Raw genomic sequence first — 20,278 nt, forward strand, 5'->3', positions numbered from 1 at the left:
AGATTTTGAAGCTCGATTAGATTTCTGCTGAACAATATTCAGGATATGAAGAAGAGTCAAACTCAAAACTAAACGATAAACCCACGTAGGTGAAACTTGCCTCATCTATGCACTAAGATAAAAAAATTTTTATGTGTCTGTATGTTCTATAAATGAAGCTTTGGAATAAAATGTAAAAGTTCACATAAAATCAAACCTTCATATTCAGAGTAACGACTGAAAAGTCAACAGTAGATACAAAAGGCACATGAACCCGAACATCGACATACTATTTTAATAATTACTAGAAAACGTGGCTTTGCAGGACACAGAAGGCTAAGAAGACGCGGTTGTTGGAAACGTGTACGATAAATAACGTACCCATTACGATAACTATCTTACTTAACAAGGAACAGGTATTTTGTCCCATAATGACAAGCTAGCCCAAACGGTGTTACCGAATGGCTTTCCAGTTCACGGGCGCATGAAAGAGAGGAGGTGAGACTTACTTATTTCTGTAGCGGCGGATCGACCTCTTGAAGAATCCTCTGCAACCGTCGCAGGATGGGACGCCATAATGCTTCCCGGAGGCTTTGTCCCCGCACACGCGACACGAAGCTTCACCCCGCTCCATCTGGTCGTGGTCGGAAGGACATTATTAGTGGGTGGGTATTTATGTCCACCTATCTATTTATCTCTGTCTATTACTATGGATGCATCGAGCATTACTGCTCATGGTGAGCGCGCAACTTATGATGTTAGTACGCTTCTCCTCCTCTCACTCTCTTCGCAAATGCATACATTCACAACACACACACACACACACACCCGTATATACATACACATATATAAATGTAAGTGTATATAAATACTTATACATATGCATATATGTGTATATATATACTGTATATATATGGGTGTGTTAGTACGCATATGCGTATATTTTGTTATATCGGTGCTTAAATCTGTTCGCGTATCAAAGACAAAGTGCAGATGGGACCATTCAATTCAAGGATGATGTTACATCATAGTTTTTGTCTGCCTAACGTAAATTTTTCAAATAAGATTTTTGTTTGTTTACATTTAGGTCTTTTTTTTTTTTTGCTAGCATGCAGACCCATTTGACTGTGATGCAACTGAAATTCACTTTAAAATGGACACTAGGGCACTAATTTCATTCTAAGTTGTGGCATTGACTTCGGCCCCTAGATATGTTTGCTTCATTATCTTGCCCGAGGTCATCAACATTGTCGAAGACTGTTTTAAAACTTCCAACCACTTCCGATGGAAGAGTCAAGAAGACCATTAGTAATATATTGCAAGTTTGGTTCGATATTCTCACCACGTTAACTATTGTAATTGTATCTACTCGACAAGTAATGAGTGATAACAGCCCGAATATCTACCCATACGCAGAACTAGGGTGGCCAGACGTCGTACTTTAGGAAGGACGGTCCTGTTTTTGAGCACTCTGTCCTCTGTCCTGCTTCACCTTAAGAAGGACGCTAATTTTTCCTGCTTTTGGGTCTGTCTAAAAATATAAATTAATACTAAAAATATAAATAAATACAAATACATATACTAAAAAAGAACTGGCTGTCAAAAAATATTTTTTTCCTTTTTTTAGGAATAATTTTATATAGTGGCTGTTGGCAAAGTTAGGAACACTAGGCATGGCGCCGCAGTGTACTTGTATAAAAGCCAGTTTACAATATGACGTTTGCGGCGCCGCACAAGTCACCTCTACCTGCATATACCCGCCCACTTGGCGACGTTTCATGCTGCATATAATCATGTTTAATTTAGGTTGAAAATTGGTGTTGGCAAAAAAAAAAAAAAAAAAAGCCTTAATTGTGCTTTTGGGAATTTGGAAATGGCCACCCTACGCAGAACGCAAATATGTCAATAAAGAATCTGGATCTGAGTGACTTCCAACCTGAAATATAGTGTCCGTGTGTTACGAAAGTTACCGTGCTGTCTATGCTTTCAGTCTAGTCAAGTTGCTGGAAGTCTGGACAAGCTCCTCATGGGTGGTTGAGTGAGAGTCACTGCTATCACAGCTCACTCTGATAACAACACTACGAGTGAATGGCAGTAGCCAGACACTTCCAGGGCAAACAGCAGCCTTAACTGCTGCTTATAATCGAAAGACCTTTATTATATAGATATATAGCAGTAATTATTTAAATATAAAGTATACAGTAGCGTATTTACCATTTGGTTGGGTAGACGTAAGTAGTGATTGTAGTTATACTGCTGAGCCCTATGAAAGGATGTGCGAAAGTCTCGGCAAAGTTTGCAGGTTAACTCTGTAAATTAGAGAGAAAACAAGTGATTAATACAATAGTTTCCTTGCGTTCAAAAATATCAATATAGGGATCATATTGTAACCATTTCTAATTTGTGCCATTTTCAAGGCAATAGCTCAAATAAGCCAAAGGAAAGTAATTCGTGATGGGGTGTTTAGGTGAAGGTAACAGTCTAATCCTCCAGCAGAAAGAGTGAGGGGGAAGATGAGAAAGATGTCAGCGAAAGGAAGGTTAAACATGATGTGTAGCAAAGGGGAAGACATTATAAGGAAATGAAAAAGGGGACACATTTTATAACTTACAGCTTTCAGAGATGAATTATGACGTTGAAGGCCTGAACCTTAAAGTTAAGCTTGAGCTACATAACTGTCACCACTCAGACCTCACATGTTGATCTAAATATCTTCCCACGCACAAGAATGTAAGTCGTTTGAGAGTAACCTACCAAAGTTCATATTGACGAATAATACTCTTCAAGTCTTGGATAGTTTCAGCCTAAATCGTAATATGGGGTTCTCCTTCATAAGTCATGGAGGCTGATCTCTGAAACTTAAGGTAATAGATACAAGGGAAGGGAAGCTCACACTAAAACACCGGCTTCACCTAATTGCACTATGATAATGTCCCGACGTCTCTGAATGCGGATAAAGCAGTTCTTGTACTACTACCGTTGCTCTTAGAAGACTGCGGAGACAAATTTTACTATTAATAGGATGACATTATTATTATTATTATTATTATTATTATTATTATTATTATTATTATTATTCTGCGGCATGATAGTGACAAGGGTTAATCGATATGGACGAAAAACAAGAGATTAGTTAAGGCACTGAAAGGGGGCTAATACTTTCAATAATCAATTCCTCTGAGCGGAAAGATCACACATTACAATGCACAACCACGTGAAGCTTAAAATTATAGTTATCGGTTCTTGTATTAAGTGATATAATGAATTTAGATACTTTTATTCCAATGCATAACGTACAAAATATGAATACAAACCAATATTTTAAAAATTAACATATAAATGTCTTTCCATATCCCTGGAGAAACGAATAGATAGGCCTTTCAAAAAAGGTGGAAAACAGGCAAGAGAGAATTCAAGACCCAGCAGTTCAAGTGTAAACAGCTGACATCGAACCGAAGATTCTGAGAATTGCTCGGTTCTACAGTGTAAACGGGAGAGGTGTTGGGCTGAGAGATTTTCGAAACAAGAATGTAGAAAATAACTGCATTTTTAATGGTGCGAAAATGGAAGGGAAAGATAGGCCAAAATATAAAGAAATAAGAAAGGAATACATCTGAAACGAGCGTATAAAACACCCATTTACATTTTTATTTCCTTCGCACATTTCGACTAACAAATTTTTCCACCCACAATATCTATGCAGTGAAGTTTCTGCAACAGGACGACAGCCTGGTTCATACTTAAGTAAACAGGGGTAGCAACGAAAATGGACTTCAACAGCTGGAAAAAATAGACGGGTTCAGAGGCTACTTACTGAGGGCCAAAACTATGTGATATAATACTGATAAGGAATTGAGTATACTCATTTTATTTCCTGGGGAATAAGACATCGTGGCATACTAAAGAAAAGGGTTTATTTAAACTGGTCAAGTTTCCGCTCTTATTTGGAGTTTAAAAGAGACGTCAAGTTTCCGCTGTTATTTGGAGTTTAAAAGAGACAGACAGACAGAAACTGGTAGAAGTCACACGATGAAAGGTCAATTATTCTCTAGAATGAAACAGAGAGATCAACAGAGAAGGAAAAACGAAAAAGTCTAACCTCTGCGAGCACGAACAGAAGAAGGACGAGATGCGCGCTTAGAGTTCGGGAAGTCAGCGACTGCTCAGCAGAGAGTGAGTGAGTGAGACAGGAGAGCAGAGAAGCGTGTGCTCGAAACCACCTGCTGACCTGGAGTTCTGGTTCTTGATCTAATCAGGTGAGAACTAACAACTGAAGGGACTTCAGTAGGGTGATTACCAAGAGCCAGGGCTCACGGACGGGGATAAAAAGAAGGAAGAAAAAAAAAACCCGTCGCCAGGGGCTCTTGCACCAAAGTAATACAAAAACTAGGGATTTTTTTTTATTTTAGTTTTCATTTCGTTAATAAATGTTCATTTTTTTCTCACAGGAACAAGGCCTTATGCAATGTTGTCTAACTTGTAAAAATGTTTGAGGCGTCTAGTGAAAACACTTACAACGTTATAAACGTTCCAATATTTCTTTTAAGAACTGGGCACGTCTGATTTATGTAATGTTTCCTTCATCCGCAAAAATAGTTGAAACTTCTGAGATTATATGTTTCAGAGTATTTTACAGTTAAATATAAGAGATTATCTGAAATAAAATATAGTGAAGTTAGTCGGACAAATTTTTTTCATTAACATCTGTCTCTTCAGCACATCCAAAAGTTGCACCAAGAGTAAAAGGTCTCGTAACCTTGTTGCTTGTACTGGGTGTCCCAACATTACATTATCTTGTATCTTATCGCTTTCATCTTTGCCTTCAGCACAAAATTTAGGACAACATAAATAAATACACAACACTCTTACATAAAGTGAATAGTTAATCGGAACAACAAATGTGAATATAGCTGGCATGGCAGTTGGAGAGAGAGAGAGAGAGAGAGAGAGAGAGAGAGAGAGAGAGAGAGAGAGAGAGAGAGAGAGAATGATCCTAAAAATGAGCAGAAACCATGCGATTCCCAGTATTAAAAAGTTTGTGGAATCTTGAAGTTTCTGCTTATAGCTGCACACTATGTACGTACTGTACATACATACATACATACTACATACCTTTATATATATATATATATATATATATATATATATATATATATATATATATATATAAAGATATAGTTATACTTTTTATTTAAATACTTCTGAAACGAATTTAAAAGCGATTATGGCATGCACAAACGTCATATAATCACTAATATATATACTGTACATATATTTAACCGTAACCCTTTTCCTCCATAAAAGGGGTCGTGTCAAAGAGCGAACCGCCTTCCAGTTTCTCAGCAAATATTTAGGGATATTTAGGGATGAGACTGCTACCCCTACGACTGTATACTTGACTACAGTAGGCTCTGGTGCCCATTTACAGCTGGGTGGATTTGCAAAAAGTGCGCCGAGTGCTGCGTCAGCCACGGTAGACGTTTAACAGGAGTTTGCTAAGAAATCCTTTTTTTTCCTCAGGAGTGGCGTATTCGATTCCCCATTAGTTTATCGTAGTGTAATTAGTCGTGCTGTGAAGTTTTTACGAGAAAACAGTTTATACGCGACTAGACTATTGCAAATTAAGTCATTTTACTAATTTAGAACAATGTGTAATTAGAAGGTAAAGCTAAATATCAAATTATTTGTTTCATGGAGCTAGTACAAAGAAATTATTTCCATTCATTGGCATGAAAATTTGATAATGTGTTGGTCAGCTACACATCCATAGACAAAGGTGTTAAGCTACGTGGCTAAATATAGGATTTAACACAGGTGAAAGTTTTAAATTATACATAATAAGAATTTTTAAATATTAAAGTTAAGGTACATGGTTAAATATAGGATTTAACGCAGGTGAAAAGAATTCTAAGTTATAGATTATAAGAAAATTCTGAAATACTGATGTTAAATTCTTGTTAATGCATTGCGCGACGTTTTTAATAGGCGCGGGGCAAGGGGAGGTCGTTTGGCAAACAAATCTGGCTGACCACGTAAAGCTTTGTGATGCAAAGTTTCTTTTACCAAAAAATATTTCATAATTGTTTTTAACGATTTCCGTTTAATAGGTCACTTTGATTCTGAATAACCTCATAGGTCTCAGCGCGTTTCAGTTTGCCTGAATTTCATATTCCAATCAATTTAATACGTCACTAGTATAAGGTAATGACCACTTACTTTCACAACTATCCGTCAGTGCACCTCATGCGGTGCATTGTAGGCATTACTTGAGGCTCTTTGCAGCGTTCCTTCGTCCCTTAGCTACAAATCCTTTCATTCCTTTTACTGTACCTACGTCCGTATTCTCTTTTATCTTTCTTTCCACCCTCTCCTATCAATTGTTTCATAGTGCAACTGCGAGGTTTTTCTCCTGTTACACCTTTCTAACCTTTCTACTCTCAGTTTTCCATTTCAGCGCGATTGACCTCATAGGTCCCAGCGCTTGGCCTTCTCTTAGGCTTAAATGCTATATTCTATTCTCTTCTATCCATGAAACCAATTTAAAGACTAATAATTCTCAGGACTGGTTGTTTAGGATAGTAACTATTACGGATATGCTGGCTTAGTGAGTCTGTGAATTCGACACCGAACAGGAGGTAAATGAGCAAAATAGTCGAACTTAATAATCAAAGACGTTCGGAGGATTGTAACATGACTGCCGTTAGATATGGAATGCTTCGTGTGGATGTAGCCTATAATAAGAAATTTGTATTTGTGTTAATGGGTCTCTTTAATTGCTATCGTTTCTGCTTACCACGGAAATGAAAATTGTAAACTACTGAAGGAATTTGTAAATTAGTGAATGAAGTAAAATACAGGTTATAAAAAACTTACTGGTACATAGACCCCATATTTTACAAATGAACTCTCAATGTGGTTTTTAATAAACTGGTTACTCTAGAGCAGAATGGGTGTGGTAAAATGTTATTGTAAAGAAACGAATCTGAGAAACTGGTACCAGGTACGAACAATAAGCATTACAGTGAAAGAAGTAACCAGAAAATTATGGAGGTTACTTACCAGGATGACTGTCTTAGTTTATTTGGAAAAAGGTAAACATCACTAAGGGTCTCTTTACGAAGTCACATCTCGGGATGCTGCTAAGCCTGTTTTTACGCAAATCGTGCCGTCGTTCAATATGGGTCGTGCTATAAAGGCCAATAGATTTGCTAGGCGAGCTTCATCGTAACTGAACCACCTTCTTTGAAGGAGGAAAGAAAGAGTTGAGGAATTGGAACTAGAATACAGAATTTAGGCAAAGGTCAAGGGCTGGGACCTATGAGGTCATTCAGAGCTACAAGGGAAACTGACAGTAAGGTTTGAAAAATGCAACATGAGGAAAACCTTGCGGCAGCACTGTGAAACAATGGTTAAAGAGGGTAGAAATTCAGACAGAAGAATATGACGGGACGTAAAGAGAAAGGAATGAAAGAGGTTGCAGCTAAGAACAGAACGGACGCTGCAAAGAACCTTAAGTGATGCCTGCAGTGCACCACATGAGTTGCACTGGCGGCACTACCCACCTACGGGAGAGCTGAGGAATTCCTGAAGCTGAGGATGGTCGACTCAATAAAGAATTGCTTAGGCTGAGAAGGATAGACCGCAGTTGGCCGAGGAAGTAACGCGCGAAAACAAATTGCTTAGGCCGAGGAATAACATCAACAAGTATAAACCTTTCGGCCCCCAGGTGCAACCCCTTTCATTCCTTTCACTGTACCTCCGTTTATATTCTCTTTCCTCCATCTTACTTTGCACCCTCTCCTAACAATTGTTTCATAGTGCAACTGCGAGGTTTTCCTCCTATTATACCTTTCAAACCTTCTTACTGACTGTCAATTTCTCTTTCAGCGTTGAATTACCTCATAGGTTCCAGGGCTTGGCCTTTGGCCTAAATTCTATCATCTTATCTATGGCATTTAAGGCGACATTTGAGACTTTGTCCATACGATCGGTTATCGCCCGGCTGCGTTGGTCCTTCACCCGGCTCCAACACCCGGGCATAATTGTTATGTCCACGCTTGCCTGTGGGTGAATTGAATGTTGTCTTGTTGGGCAGTAGCAAATGAGTGGTAGCCAGGCCCAGGCACAATAAAAAAAAACCGCGTGCATGGTATTAATCGTTGACGGGTAAAACATCATGAACAGAGCGAATAAAATTTTAGCCTATGTAAACAATGTTGTGTAAAATAGGTATTGGGAAGCCTTTAGTGGATATATATATATATATATATATATATATATATATATATATATATATATATATATATATATATATGTGTGTGTGTGTGTGTGTGTGTGTCTATGTATGTATATGTATGTATTTACGCATTAACATGCATACATGACATGTGTATGTCTGTGTATATACAAGTGAATATATGTACGTATATTTATATATATATATATATATATATATATATATATATATATATATATATATATATTGTATATAATATATAAATATATACATACATATCTATATGTATATATGCATGTAAGTAAAAATACTCATTACGTATTTTTCTCGTAACTGGCAGCATCGTCGCTCCGTGTCAGGCTTCACAACACCGGCCACTACAAGTGAGTTTGCTGAACTACCGCTGGTTTGTCCATATTTTTTGCCCGATGCCACAAGAGACGGATATGGAGGTCAGGGGGTACAAAGGAAGGGGTAGGGCGTAGAATGGATATACGAAATATACGGGCTTTACTCCGCAACCTGATAAATTTCACTTTCATAATGATCCTTTACAACAAGTCAATTAGATCACTCACCTCTATTATTATTATTATTATTATTATTATTATTATTATTATTATTATTATTATTATTTAGAAGATGAACCCTATTGAAATGGAACAAGCCTACAAGGGCCATTAACTTGAAATTCAAGCTTCCAAAGCATATGGTGTTCATTTGAAAGAAGTAGTACAAGGTAATGGGAATTACAAGAAGAGATCAGCTATAAGAAAATTATAATTGCATCTTCGCTTGAACTTTTGAGGTTCCAGTTGCACAACATCCTCAGGGAGACTGGTCAACAGTCCAATGGTGTGAGGAGTAAAGGTCCTCTGGAACTGAGAAGTTAGATAGCGAGGCACATTTACCTCATATTGGTGCTGCTGTTCAGTAAATCTGGTCGCTCTCGACAGGAAGTGAGGATCAGGGATCAGTTGTGAATGGAGAAGTTCTCTGATACAATACAACTTATGAAAAATTGACAAACAAGAGACCATCCGTCGATGGTCCAACACTGCAGTGTTGCCACATTTCCACACCACTAACTTCCACGCTCGCCTAAGTTTTAAATTTACGCAACCATCGGTAAAATCTTACAAAGCAACATATGCTTTCCTCCACAGTCTAAAGATCGTTTCCCATAAACTTCCCTTATCAAGTGAATCACAATCACTTTTTACATTTATTAAAACAATTTTAAATAGGTTTACGTTACCTTACTTAGACAGAAACCTAAAGCTGTCACTCTGTTGTCGTCTGCATTGGACGTGTCAAACAAACTTCGCTCGATCGACTTCTGCTGCTTCATGACTAGTCGTAAACAAACATTCTTTGACGGCCCTTTATTCAGTCATTATTACACAAACAGATATATAAATATGCAAATGACCGAGAATATAGGTCAATGAAACATATAATATAAGAAAATAATATATCTGACCACAATAAACCCATAAAAAGTGTGGAAATTTTTTACACACTTGGTCCGGCAGACCGTAAAATGAAGACCCACTTCTGCACACGATCATCTTGTGCATCAAAACATCCACAGCGGAGGCCACATTTCCACGTTTCGGCAACACTGGGTCCAAGTCATAACTGCTAAACGATATTCGGGTATCGCTGCTTTTTCATCCTGAGACTCTTGATTATTTTAAAGGTAAAAGTTTATTTAGGTCATGAAGAATTATTCATCCAAATACGTAAATATTAATATGGGATGAATAACTATAGTAGGTGCATGACGTAGGTGGACGAAGACTGGCCAATCACTTATCTCTTGGTATTCTCAAAACCTAATTTTGTACATTTTGGTAACTAATCATTATCAAGATACTAATTCTTCAAAAGTTCATTATTATTATTATTATTATTATTATTATTATTATTATTATTATTATTATTATTATTATTCATTCCAAAGAAATCGTATATTCCAAACCTGGTTTTGCATTCTAGTAAATAATGGTTATGAAGATATTTATCAGTCTTAAATAAATTTTTTATTATTATTGCTATTGTTTTCTTTTCTGCCTATCGCAGTCATCCTATATTCGACTGGTTTTTATAGTGTGGGGTTCCGGGTTGCATCCTGCCCCCTTAGGAGTCCATCACTTTTCTCACTATGTGCGCTGTTTCTAGTAGCAAAATTTTCTGCACGAGTCCTGGAGCTACTTCGGCATCTAGTTTTTCCAGATTCCTTTTCAGGGATCTTGGGATCGTGCCTTGTGGTCTATGATTATGGGTACAATTTCCACTGGCATATTTCATGTCCTTCTTATTTCGATTTTCAGGTCTTGATACATATCAATTTTTTCTCTTTCTTTCTCATCTACTCTGGTGTTCCATGGTAATACGACATCAATGAGTGATACTTTCTCCTTGATTTTGTCAATCAACGTCACGTCTGGTCAATTGGCACGTATCACCCTATCTGTTCTGATACCATAGTCTCAGAGGGCCTTTGCCTGATCGTTTTCTATCACTCCCTCAGGTTGGTGTTCGTACCACTTATTACTGCAAGCTAGCTGGTGTTTCTTGCACAGGCTCCAGTGGAGGGCTTTTGCTACTGAATCATGCCTCTTTTTGTACTGGTTCTGTGCAAGTGCCGGACATTCTTGGCTATGTGATTTATGGTCTTGTCTTTCATATTGCACTTCCTGCATATGGGTGAGATGTTATTTCCATCTATTGTTCTTTGGACATATCTTGTTCTTAGGGCCTGATCTTGTGCCGCTGTTAGCATTCCTTCTGTTTCCTTCTTGAGTTCTCCCCTCTGTAGCCATTGCCATGTTTCATTGCTGGCCACTTCTTTTGTCTGTCTCATGTACTGTCCGTGCAATGGTTTGTTGCGCCATTCCTCTGTTCTGTTTTTCATTCTCCTGTCTCTGTATATTCCTAGGTCTTCTTCTACTTTTATCAGTCCCTCTTCCCTTACACTCCCTAGCCACTCGTCTTCACTGGTTTTCAGATATTGCCCCAGTGCTCTGCTCTCGATGTTGACACTGTCCTCTATGCTTAGTAGCCCTCTCCCCCCTTCCTTTCGTGTTATGTATAGTCTGTTTGTGTTTGCTCTTGGGTGCAGTGCTTTGTGTATTATCATGTGTTTTCTAGTTTTCTGGTCTATGCTGCGGAGTTCAGCCTTCGCCCACTCCACTACTTCTGCACTGTGTCTAATTACTGGCACTGCCCATGTGTTTGTGGCTTTCGTCATGTTTCCGGCGTTGAGTTTTGACTTGAGTATCGCCTAAGTCTCTGCATATATTCTTTCCTGGTCGTGTCCTTCATCTCTTGGTGTTTTACATCCTCTCCTGTTATTCCCAGGTATTTGTATCCTGTCTCATCTATGTGTTTGATGCTATTCCCGTCTGGTAGCTTTTTCCCTTCAGTCCTTGTTACTTTGCCTTTTTGTATGGTGACCAAGGAGCATTTTTCTATTCCAAACTCCATCCTGATGTCCCCAGATACAATCCTTGCAGTCTGGATTTAGGGCATCAGTTTCCTTGATGCTCTTACCATACAGCTTGATGTCGTCCATGAACATCAGATGGTTAATTCTGCTGCGTCCTTTCTTGAGTTGGTACCCAGCATCCATCTTCTGCAGTACTTTTGTCATGGGAATCATGGCTACTATTTAGATGAAACCCATACCTGACAACCCCTACAAAATAGGAATTCACTTTATGGCTGAATTCCTATTTTATAGGGGTTGTCAGGTGTGGGTTTTCGTCTAAATATTGTCGTGACGATCCCATTGGAATTAATAATAATAATAATAATAATAATAATAATAATAATAATAATACATAAAATACGGAGAGAACTCCCTTTACGTAAAAATTTTACTGATTACGAAGACAGTTACGAAGGAAACCCAAAATCCAATACAAATGGCTTTATAGAACTAATGCTCCTATCCAGTGACCCTACTCTCTTTACACCTATTCTTGGTAAGTTATTGAGGGGACCCGTATATATATTTCATATATCTATTCTTCAAAACCGATGAGTCTGAATCGCTGAGAAGAGTATGAGTAAATCTCATCATCCATAGAAATACACACACACACACACATATATATATATATATAAGTAATGTGTGTGTGTGTGTGTGTGTGAAGATGAGGATAAAGTTTGTAAAAATGTGCATAATTTGAAGACCTACATGACAGGTATAAGACCTTGTAAACACCGGGTTAATGGATCGAACACAGGACCGTGATTTACATAATGCTTGTGAAAGCCTCCACCATAATAATAAACTCCTCTCTGCTTCTAGAAAGAGTAAATATAACAAAGCTTTCTTGTAGGTTTATGAATCGTGTTAAGAATGTCTCTGATTCAAAATCAAGTGACCTCTGCTTATTTTCAGGCCATTTGCCTCTTAGTGAACAACAGTATTACTGAATAAGAAACGCTAGTTATCAATACAAGGGTAAACTTCAGTGTCAGTGAAGTTATCTCAAATTAATGCTAGTGTCCTTGATGATGATAAGTTTAGAATATCACACAATTTGAAGAAATTGTTTAACATGACAGAAATCATATGTATCAATGGCAAAAATGTGTAAGGAGTTCCACCTGTAGTAAATATGTTTTGTTCCGAATAATTTCATGTTTTGACAAAAACAAGTGCTTTGCTTAGCAACAACTGCCTCTATAAAATTGAAGTTCGAGTGAAATCGACTTTTTTTGTTATTTCAAATTTGCTTTCCCATTTATTTTCCTTTGTTGGGATTGCATTCTTCAACAGTTGATATCTCCGGAAAGATATTATTCCATCCACGTTTTGTTGATGTCCGTCTGTCTGTCAAAGGAACAAATAATTCCAACTATGAAAAATTAGTCTTATTTGTTCATTTTTAGTTTAGGGCCTCTGCTCTGTTAAGCAGGAACACGTCAATATTTTCGTGGGTCTGAAATCCTCACTATCAGCTTTCAGGCATTATGACGACTCGCTGTGTCTTGCATCGGACAGCTTAGGATCGTTGGAGGTTTATTAACCTCTGCTCTGCTCAACAAAACAGAGGCTTTCATCTCAAGTTCAGCAATCATCCAGAACTAGACCCGTGACCTGAAACCTCCTTCTGAAGTGAAGGATGACCTCTCCGACGAACTGCTGGAAAATGCAAAGGCTTAACAAAGTCCCTTGATTATAAGGCGTTCAGTGACACATTTGGGAAACAAATATGCAAGCCTGACTAAATGTACAAATGAGATGCACACTTGCATTTAATTTCAGTGTGTGATGGTGCGTGCATCGAATAATTCTGTCTCTGTGTCAGTCTCCGTTTGTCTGTTTGTCTTTATATATATATATATATATATATATATATATATATATATATATATATATATATATATATATATGTATGTGTGTGTGTGTGTGTGTGTGTGTGTAATATATATATATATATATATATATATATATATATATATATATATATATATATATATATATATATATATATATATATATATATATATATATATATATATATATATATATATATATATATGATTGTATATGCATATGATATATACATATATTATATTACTTTTTTGCTCATGACCTTGTCTTTTGAGAGAGGTTTAGATGAAGACATGCTAAAATCTACGCTCTAAGACCCGCAACTAGAAAGCCCGCTAATATTATCAACATAATGAGGAAGAGGCTTAAAGATAAGGATTATGTAAATCCTCGAGTTTTATTCAGGAAATGTTAAACCGAGAGAGACATGGCAACTCCAACAGAATTTTTGTTCAGTTTGTAACCTGGTGCTAGCTTCGACTGTTAACCAAACAATTGTACGCTCTGATATTTTCTCATGAATGCAGAACAGACATGTTTTAAGAAAGCTCATTGTCACGATACAAAGTTCCCTTCATTCCAAAGTAGGAGCGAGAATATTTCTTGATTTTGTCTTGCATTATTCATCACAGTAATTAGGATTATTGTTGAAATTAACATGAAAAAGATGTAAGTACTCTGTATGAAGGAATTCTAATCATGCAATCTTTGCTAGAAGTTTGCAGCTATAGTGATTTAAAATGATCGATAAGCCTCGATAGCTCTTATAATAGCTTTTATTACGAAAAGACTTCCTCAACACTTTTTGTCAGTCTTTCTCCCTGTTATAAGTCTACCCAAATAAAGTTTTGAGTAACCTTTTCGTAAGGTGCGAAACCTCCTTCCCTTGAAAGGAAAACGTTTTGGATCACCTTTAGAGTTATAAAGCCACCTGTTAATTGTTCCGTCCGACATCATCAGGTAAAAGGTAAGACGACCTTATACCTTACAGGTAACTTTACAAGTCTTTTTTTATCTGTGACGACAATGCTTAGATGGAAAGAAGAATGTAAAGTTTAAATTCTTCTTTGGGTAGACTTATAACAGGAAGAAAGACTGACAAAAAGTGTTGAGGAAGTCCTTTCCTAATAAAAGATATCATAAGAGCTATCGAGGCTTATCGATCATTTTAAATCACTATAGCCCCAAACTTCTAACAAAGATCGCATGATTAGAATTCCTTCATACAGAGTACTTACATGTTTGTCATGTTAATTAAAACAATAATCCTAGCTGTTATGTGTATCTCCTTCACAAATAAAAAATGCGACAGGGAGGGACAGTTGCTGATAGCATGTAGGTAATACCCATAATATTTACGAGGAACGTAATTGGGTATGATCGCTTACGCACGTATGCCTCATACTTTCGTGCGTGATATAATGTCGCTGCATTGAAAAGTACTTGAAGAAAATCGCCACTGCTGACCAGGGTGAATTCATACACATATTTTTCGTGCTTGTGATGACAAGTGTTAATTTGTCTTTTATTCACCTTTGAGGAAAAGAATTCATAAAAGGCTAGAGTAACTCTTAACAATTACTCTTAGTTTCAAGTAATCCGTCCGTTCATCTTCTGCTACAGATTACTTGTCTGTGTGTGTGTGTGTGTGTATGTGTGTGTGGATTTTCTAAACCATTTGATAATCGCAGTCGTTGGGGTTATGCTTTTTAAAGTTTATTAATTTTCAATAGGCTAAATAAGCATAAGTCTTAAGTCATAGGCCTCCATGCTCCCAAGAGATATTTTTGCTTGCAGTTCAGGCTCGTGCAAGCACATGAAATAGTAGTGATACAATTTTGCCGCTAACAGCTGATTGTCAATTAAAAATTCTATAACACAGTAGTAATATTCATATTCCAATTAATGCGGACATCCCACCCAAACAAGTTGTTTACCGTAGAGAGCGCCTTGTTTGCAGTCGACGGTCGACCACCGCTGGCATCGACGTCGGTGTTTGATCAACCTGTCTGGATTACACCTGTTGGAAGCGATAAACATAATGGGTGTTTCGCACGGGGGAAACGATAACTATTGTTTTCTTCTCCCTCTGCTTTATTTTTGAGATCGAAAGAGATAAAGCCCGATGATGATAAGACTTCGTTGTTGAGGTTACAAGACTTGACTAGCACCTGCAGATCTCGACTGATAGCAGCTTGGTTCCTGATGGGGCAAACATTCGGTCGCGCTGGAGAAGATAGCAACTGTGCTGATGGTTACTTCTCGAAAGTGGGCACAACTTTGTCTTAAGTCATTTCACGCTACAGGACATGAGTCTAAAACACAGGAAAATTAAGTCATTAATTTTCTGTCAGGGAAGTTCAGGAACAGATTCTGATGGATTGCAAAGAGCTATAAATTAAATGACTAAAAAATACGCAAGGGGTCGATGTATGAGGGAAAAAATAACTGAAGAGTATCACCGGTACGAAAAACGGATGGAAAAAACTTCCAATAGAGAGAGAGAGAGAGAGAGAGAGAGAGAGAGAGAGAGAGAGGTGGTGTGGGGTGCTAGCGGTGGCGTCTTGGGTCAATATTAGCAGCATCGACTCTTTGGCAGAGGCAGCTGCAAGTTCTCACGGGTGCCAGCTGACTGACAATCATTCTTATTTACCGAGGCTGTACCCTTGATTACCTAATAATTCACCTCCTCCACTGAGCCTTGGCTACGACCGTGCCTTGTTATTACTTTAATCGCTCGCCAACTGCTGTTTACGACGTATTGTTCCACCTTGTCAATACTCTCTCCCTTTCTCTCACTTTCTCTGCATTATGTATCCACACACGAACAAAACTACGTTATACCCACTGAATCCCATGACTAGAGTTGAGCGTGCTTTCTATCGCTCTGCTTATTCTCTCTGCATAAGTACCTGTTTTGTATAAAGTGTAGTTATTTTTACTCTAAAAATGGGCCTAACTGTATATTTAGGCTTCAGGATATCACTCAGCAATCTGAGTAACATAAGTCTATGTATCTTAGATAGGCGATAAAGAGAGAAGGGTAATCTAGAATTTAATAAAACAAGAAGGAAGGCGCCAGAATTATAAATTATACCCAAATCTGATGTAGATGAGGGTTTTACTGTCAGTAGTTGCCCGTGAAAGATGTGAGGTTCGCAAGAGATCAAGATACCTGTACTGTAGTAGGAAACAACCACAAAGCTGAATGAAAATTCAAAACAACCACAAAGCTGAATGAAAATTCAAAGTATTTCTTGAACAGGATCAGAACTGAGGTCGCACTCAGCGCTCCAAGTAAGGTAAGTTGTTAAAACAACTGAAGTTTCTTAGTCTGTGATAGTGGAATTCGTGGGCCTGGTAATATTCAAGGTATCAAAAATAAGCAGCAGCCTCTAAAACGGGAAATAGTTAAAAGAGGATTTGAAGATATTTAAGGAAGATTTTCATGTAAAATACTTAATTATTCGCTTAACTGGTCAATCAGATAAGAAGACTTCAGGAAATTTGTAAATCGAATTTTCATACATCTCGCAAATGAAATTATGCAATGGAGAGAAGTCTACAAAAAAAAAATTAATAAAAATAGTTTTAAGAACAGATTACAAAGAGAAAGGAGACCGAAGCAGGTAGAGAAATAAATTTGGAACTACAAATGAGTTTCATGAGTTTGTTCGAAAGAATGAAATGAAAATCCAGAAGAAAATAAGCTTCCTTGAGATCAGAACACTGGGGATTAGAGACTTGAATATAAGTAAGTAATTTACCATTCATTAATTCACATACACCTAGATGCCTATGGGACCACGGGTACGACTGTATATTCAGTTATTGTGGTTTCCATCTTCTCCAAAATTGACACGGATGAATACTAGTATTGATTAAGGAGATAATTCCTAAGGAGGAAATTTAGAAAAACTTCTGCGTTGTCGTCATCGGAAAGTCTGGCACTGAGACGCCTGTTTGCTAGCTTATTAACCCAATAATTCCAGTTAAATTGCTATGTCTATTAGTGCGGCTCTGGCTCCATTGACCATTACTGGTCATCGTGCGTCCCAAACTTATGCCATCTAGGATGATTCTCCTCCTAACACCTCCTCCACCCCTCTTCACCTTAACCCCAGCCCTCTTTAACCCTCTGTTCCCAGAATCATCTTCGGTCCTCGCCCATGATCAAAACTGACATTAAAATCTACGGATTTTCACTATAGAATTTCACTTTCCCGCTGCATGCCGTCTCTACGGCCCCCTAAAAATCTATGACCAATATCAAAATAATCGAACGGAAACAGGCATAGTTAAGTATTCAAAACCATTCAAAATGAAAAGAAGACAGTAGACATCTTTTCCACAGCCGTTTTCTACCTACTTTTAGTAATACTGTCAAAAATTTGATCATTTCATTAAAGCCTATTCACTTAGCACTTGCTTCCTTCTGTCCGTCCGAGCCACAGGCTCAGTAACGTGTTCTTGCAACTACAAACCTTCCGGATGTTTGGTTTTAGCTAATCTAGCTTATGCCAGGTGGGGTTGTTGCTCTAAGGCAGCCGTAAGTGTGATAAGGGGTGAAGGGAAGGATGAGCCCTGTTGTAAAAATAATAAAGCAAGCGAAATGACTGCGTAAAAAAAAAGAAGGAATAGAAAAAAGTGAAATATCGAAGTCATTCCAACCTACTGTTAGGCTAATTCCCTTTCTCGTATGCTATTAACGGACGCAGAGAACGTTGGGAAGAAACTTAAACGTCCTTCGAGGTCGAGACCGAATATCTTCTGTTGATATTGGTATGAGTTTGGAGGATACGACTGCACTGCCACACTTCATTGTTTCGCTTCATGATTATATTTCAACGTCAGTGAGCACAGGATATATACCGCTTCAGTCACTTTTACGCCAAGACAATCGCTCTCCTATCTACGCATTCTATCACAAGCTTCACTTTCACCATAAAATACTTTTAATTGATCCCAGAAAACAAATGATATTATAGTTTTACATTCAAACTTGCGATTGACGGCAATGACCTCTATAAGTCCCGCCATTTTCACACTTTTAGATACGTTTGTCACTACTGGTAAAGCAGAAAAGTGGTGTATATATATATGTGTGTGTGTGTGTATATATATACTATATATATTATATATTTATATTATAAATATATATATATATATAAATATATATATATATATATATATATATATATATATATATATATATATATATACTCGTATATATTCTCACAAAGTATATAATTTGAGTGAATTCCAGTTTTTGCAATAAATGTAGATAAAGGATCATTAAGAGAAAATCTATACTTTTAATCCTTGCAAAGCTCAGTCTTGGCTACGTTTAACTGATAAATCGATAACAAGTATCGCTCCTCCGATACGCAAAGTCAGTCACGCGAGTCACGGTGATTGACCATAATGAGTATGACGCTTAACATCCAAGTTTATTGGATAACTGATTTTCTCTCTCTCTCTCTCTCTCTCTCTCTCTCTCTCTCTCTCTCTCAGGTCAGTGTGTGTCCGTATATGGTGTACTTTCTAATCCTTTTTCCTCTATCTGACTAATGTTTTTACTGTATGCATCAGTCTACAGTACGGTTTTTCAGTCACCTCTAACCCCGAATGCATAATTTACTTCAAATTAAATGCGTTATTAGATACGACTGAGTGGAAAAAAAGGTACTTAATAAACGATTATAATATCGTTTCTCCATTCACTGTGTTCATTGTGCTTTGTGGCTTGTTAAACTTATAAGAAGACTGTAACGAAACATTTACAGTTTGTAGGTTGAGACCCACAATGCTCAGCGGAGATGCGACACCGGAGGACCAGCTGTCTTTCTTATCTTCCACAATACGAAATCATGAATTGATAACGGCGGAATAAGCAAGGATGCCACGTGTGAACTATTGATTATTGGCCATTTATCAAAATTGCTTGGCAAAGCGCTCGCTCGCCAACAACTATTCAAACTGACGGCAGCACGCAACCGGCCTCCCTCGCTGATTTATGGCCGCGTTCTTTTCGGAAAAACGGATTTCGTCAAATGCTGGATTCATCGCAGTTGCTTCTCGTCGAGCGCTGTTTGGACAAAAGGAGATTTTCTAAATTGCTGCCGCTCATGAAGATCTGTTCACGCAAAGGATGCTATTGACGCATTCGTCACTTTTATAGATTTCTGGTGTCCCGCATGGTTGTCAGAATCGGGATATTGTTCATTTCGTGGATTTGGAATCAGCCATCATTTACTGTTTTTACTTACCGAGTTGTTTCAAAGTGAAATATAAATTAAATTGGGCAACCCTAGTTGTTTATTGTTGTTTATTGAATATTATATATATATATATATATATATATATATATATATATATATATATATATATATATATATATATATATATATATATATATATATATATATATATATATATATATATATATATATATATAAAGTTAAGTATATCTTAGTTTAACCTGACCACTGAGCTGATTAACAGCTCTCCTAGGGCTGGCCCGAAGGATTAGACTTATTTTACGTGGCTAAGAACCAATTGGTTACCTAGCAACGGGACCTACAGCTTATTGTGGAATCCGAACCACATTATAGCGAGAAATGAATTTCTATCACCTGAAATAAATTCCTCTAATTCTTCATTAGCCGGTAGGAGAGTCGAACGCTGGGCCAACAGCGTTCCAGGCGACA

At 37.5% G+C, this 20,278-nt stretch overlaps 1 protein-coding gene across 2 annotated transcripts in view; it reads right to left on the reverse strand.

The window, feature by feature from the left end:
• The window catches only part of LOC136851622 (photoreceptor-specific nuclear receptor-like), a 67,804-nt gene that overhangs the window by 22,678 nt on the left and 24,848 nt on the right, over positions 1 to 20,278 (reverse strand). Inside the window, exons 1-3 of one of the 2 annotated variants that reach the window (XM_067126008.1) lie at positions 4,079 to 4,199; positions 2,194 to 2,288; positions 489 to 613 (exon numbers count right to left, since the gene is read on the reverse strand). In XM_067126008.1, coding sequence (XP_066982109.1) covers positions 489 to 613; positions 2,194 to 2,196 — 128 coding nt within the window. In that variant the 5' untranslated portion in view covers positions 2,197 to 2,288; positions 4,079 to 4,199. Of the gene's footprint in view, positions 1 to 488; positions 614 to 2,193; positions 2,289 to 4,078; positions 4,200 to 20,278 lie in introns of those variants that run through there. The other variant, XM_067126009.1, reaches the window with a different exon arrangement.

Source organism: Macrobrachium rosenbergii, chromosome 23 (assembly GCF_040412425.1).
Source record: "Macrobrachium rosenbergii isolate ZJJX-2024 chromosome 23, ASM4041242v1, whole genome shotgun sequence".
Taxonomy (NCBI): domain Eukaryota; kingdom Metazoa; phylum Arthropoda; class Malacostraca; order Decapoda; family Palaemonidae; genus Macrobrachium; species Macrobrachium rosenbergii.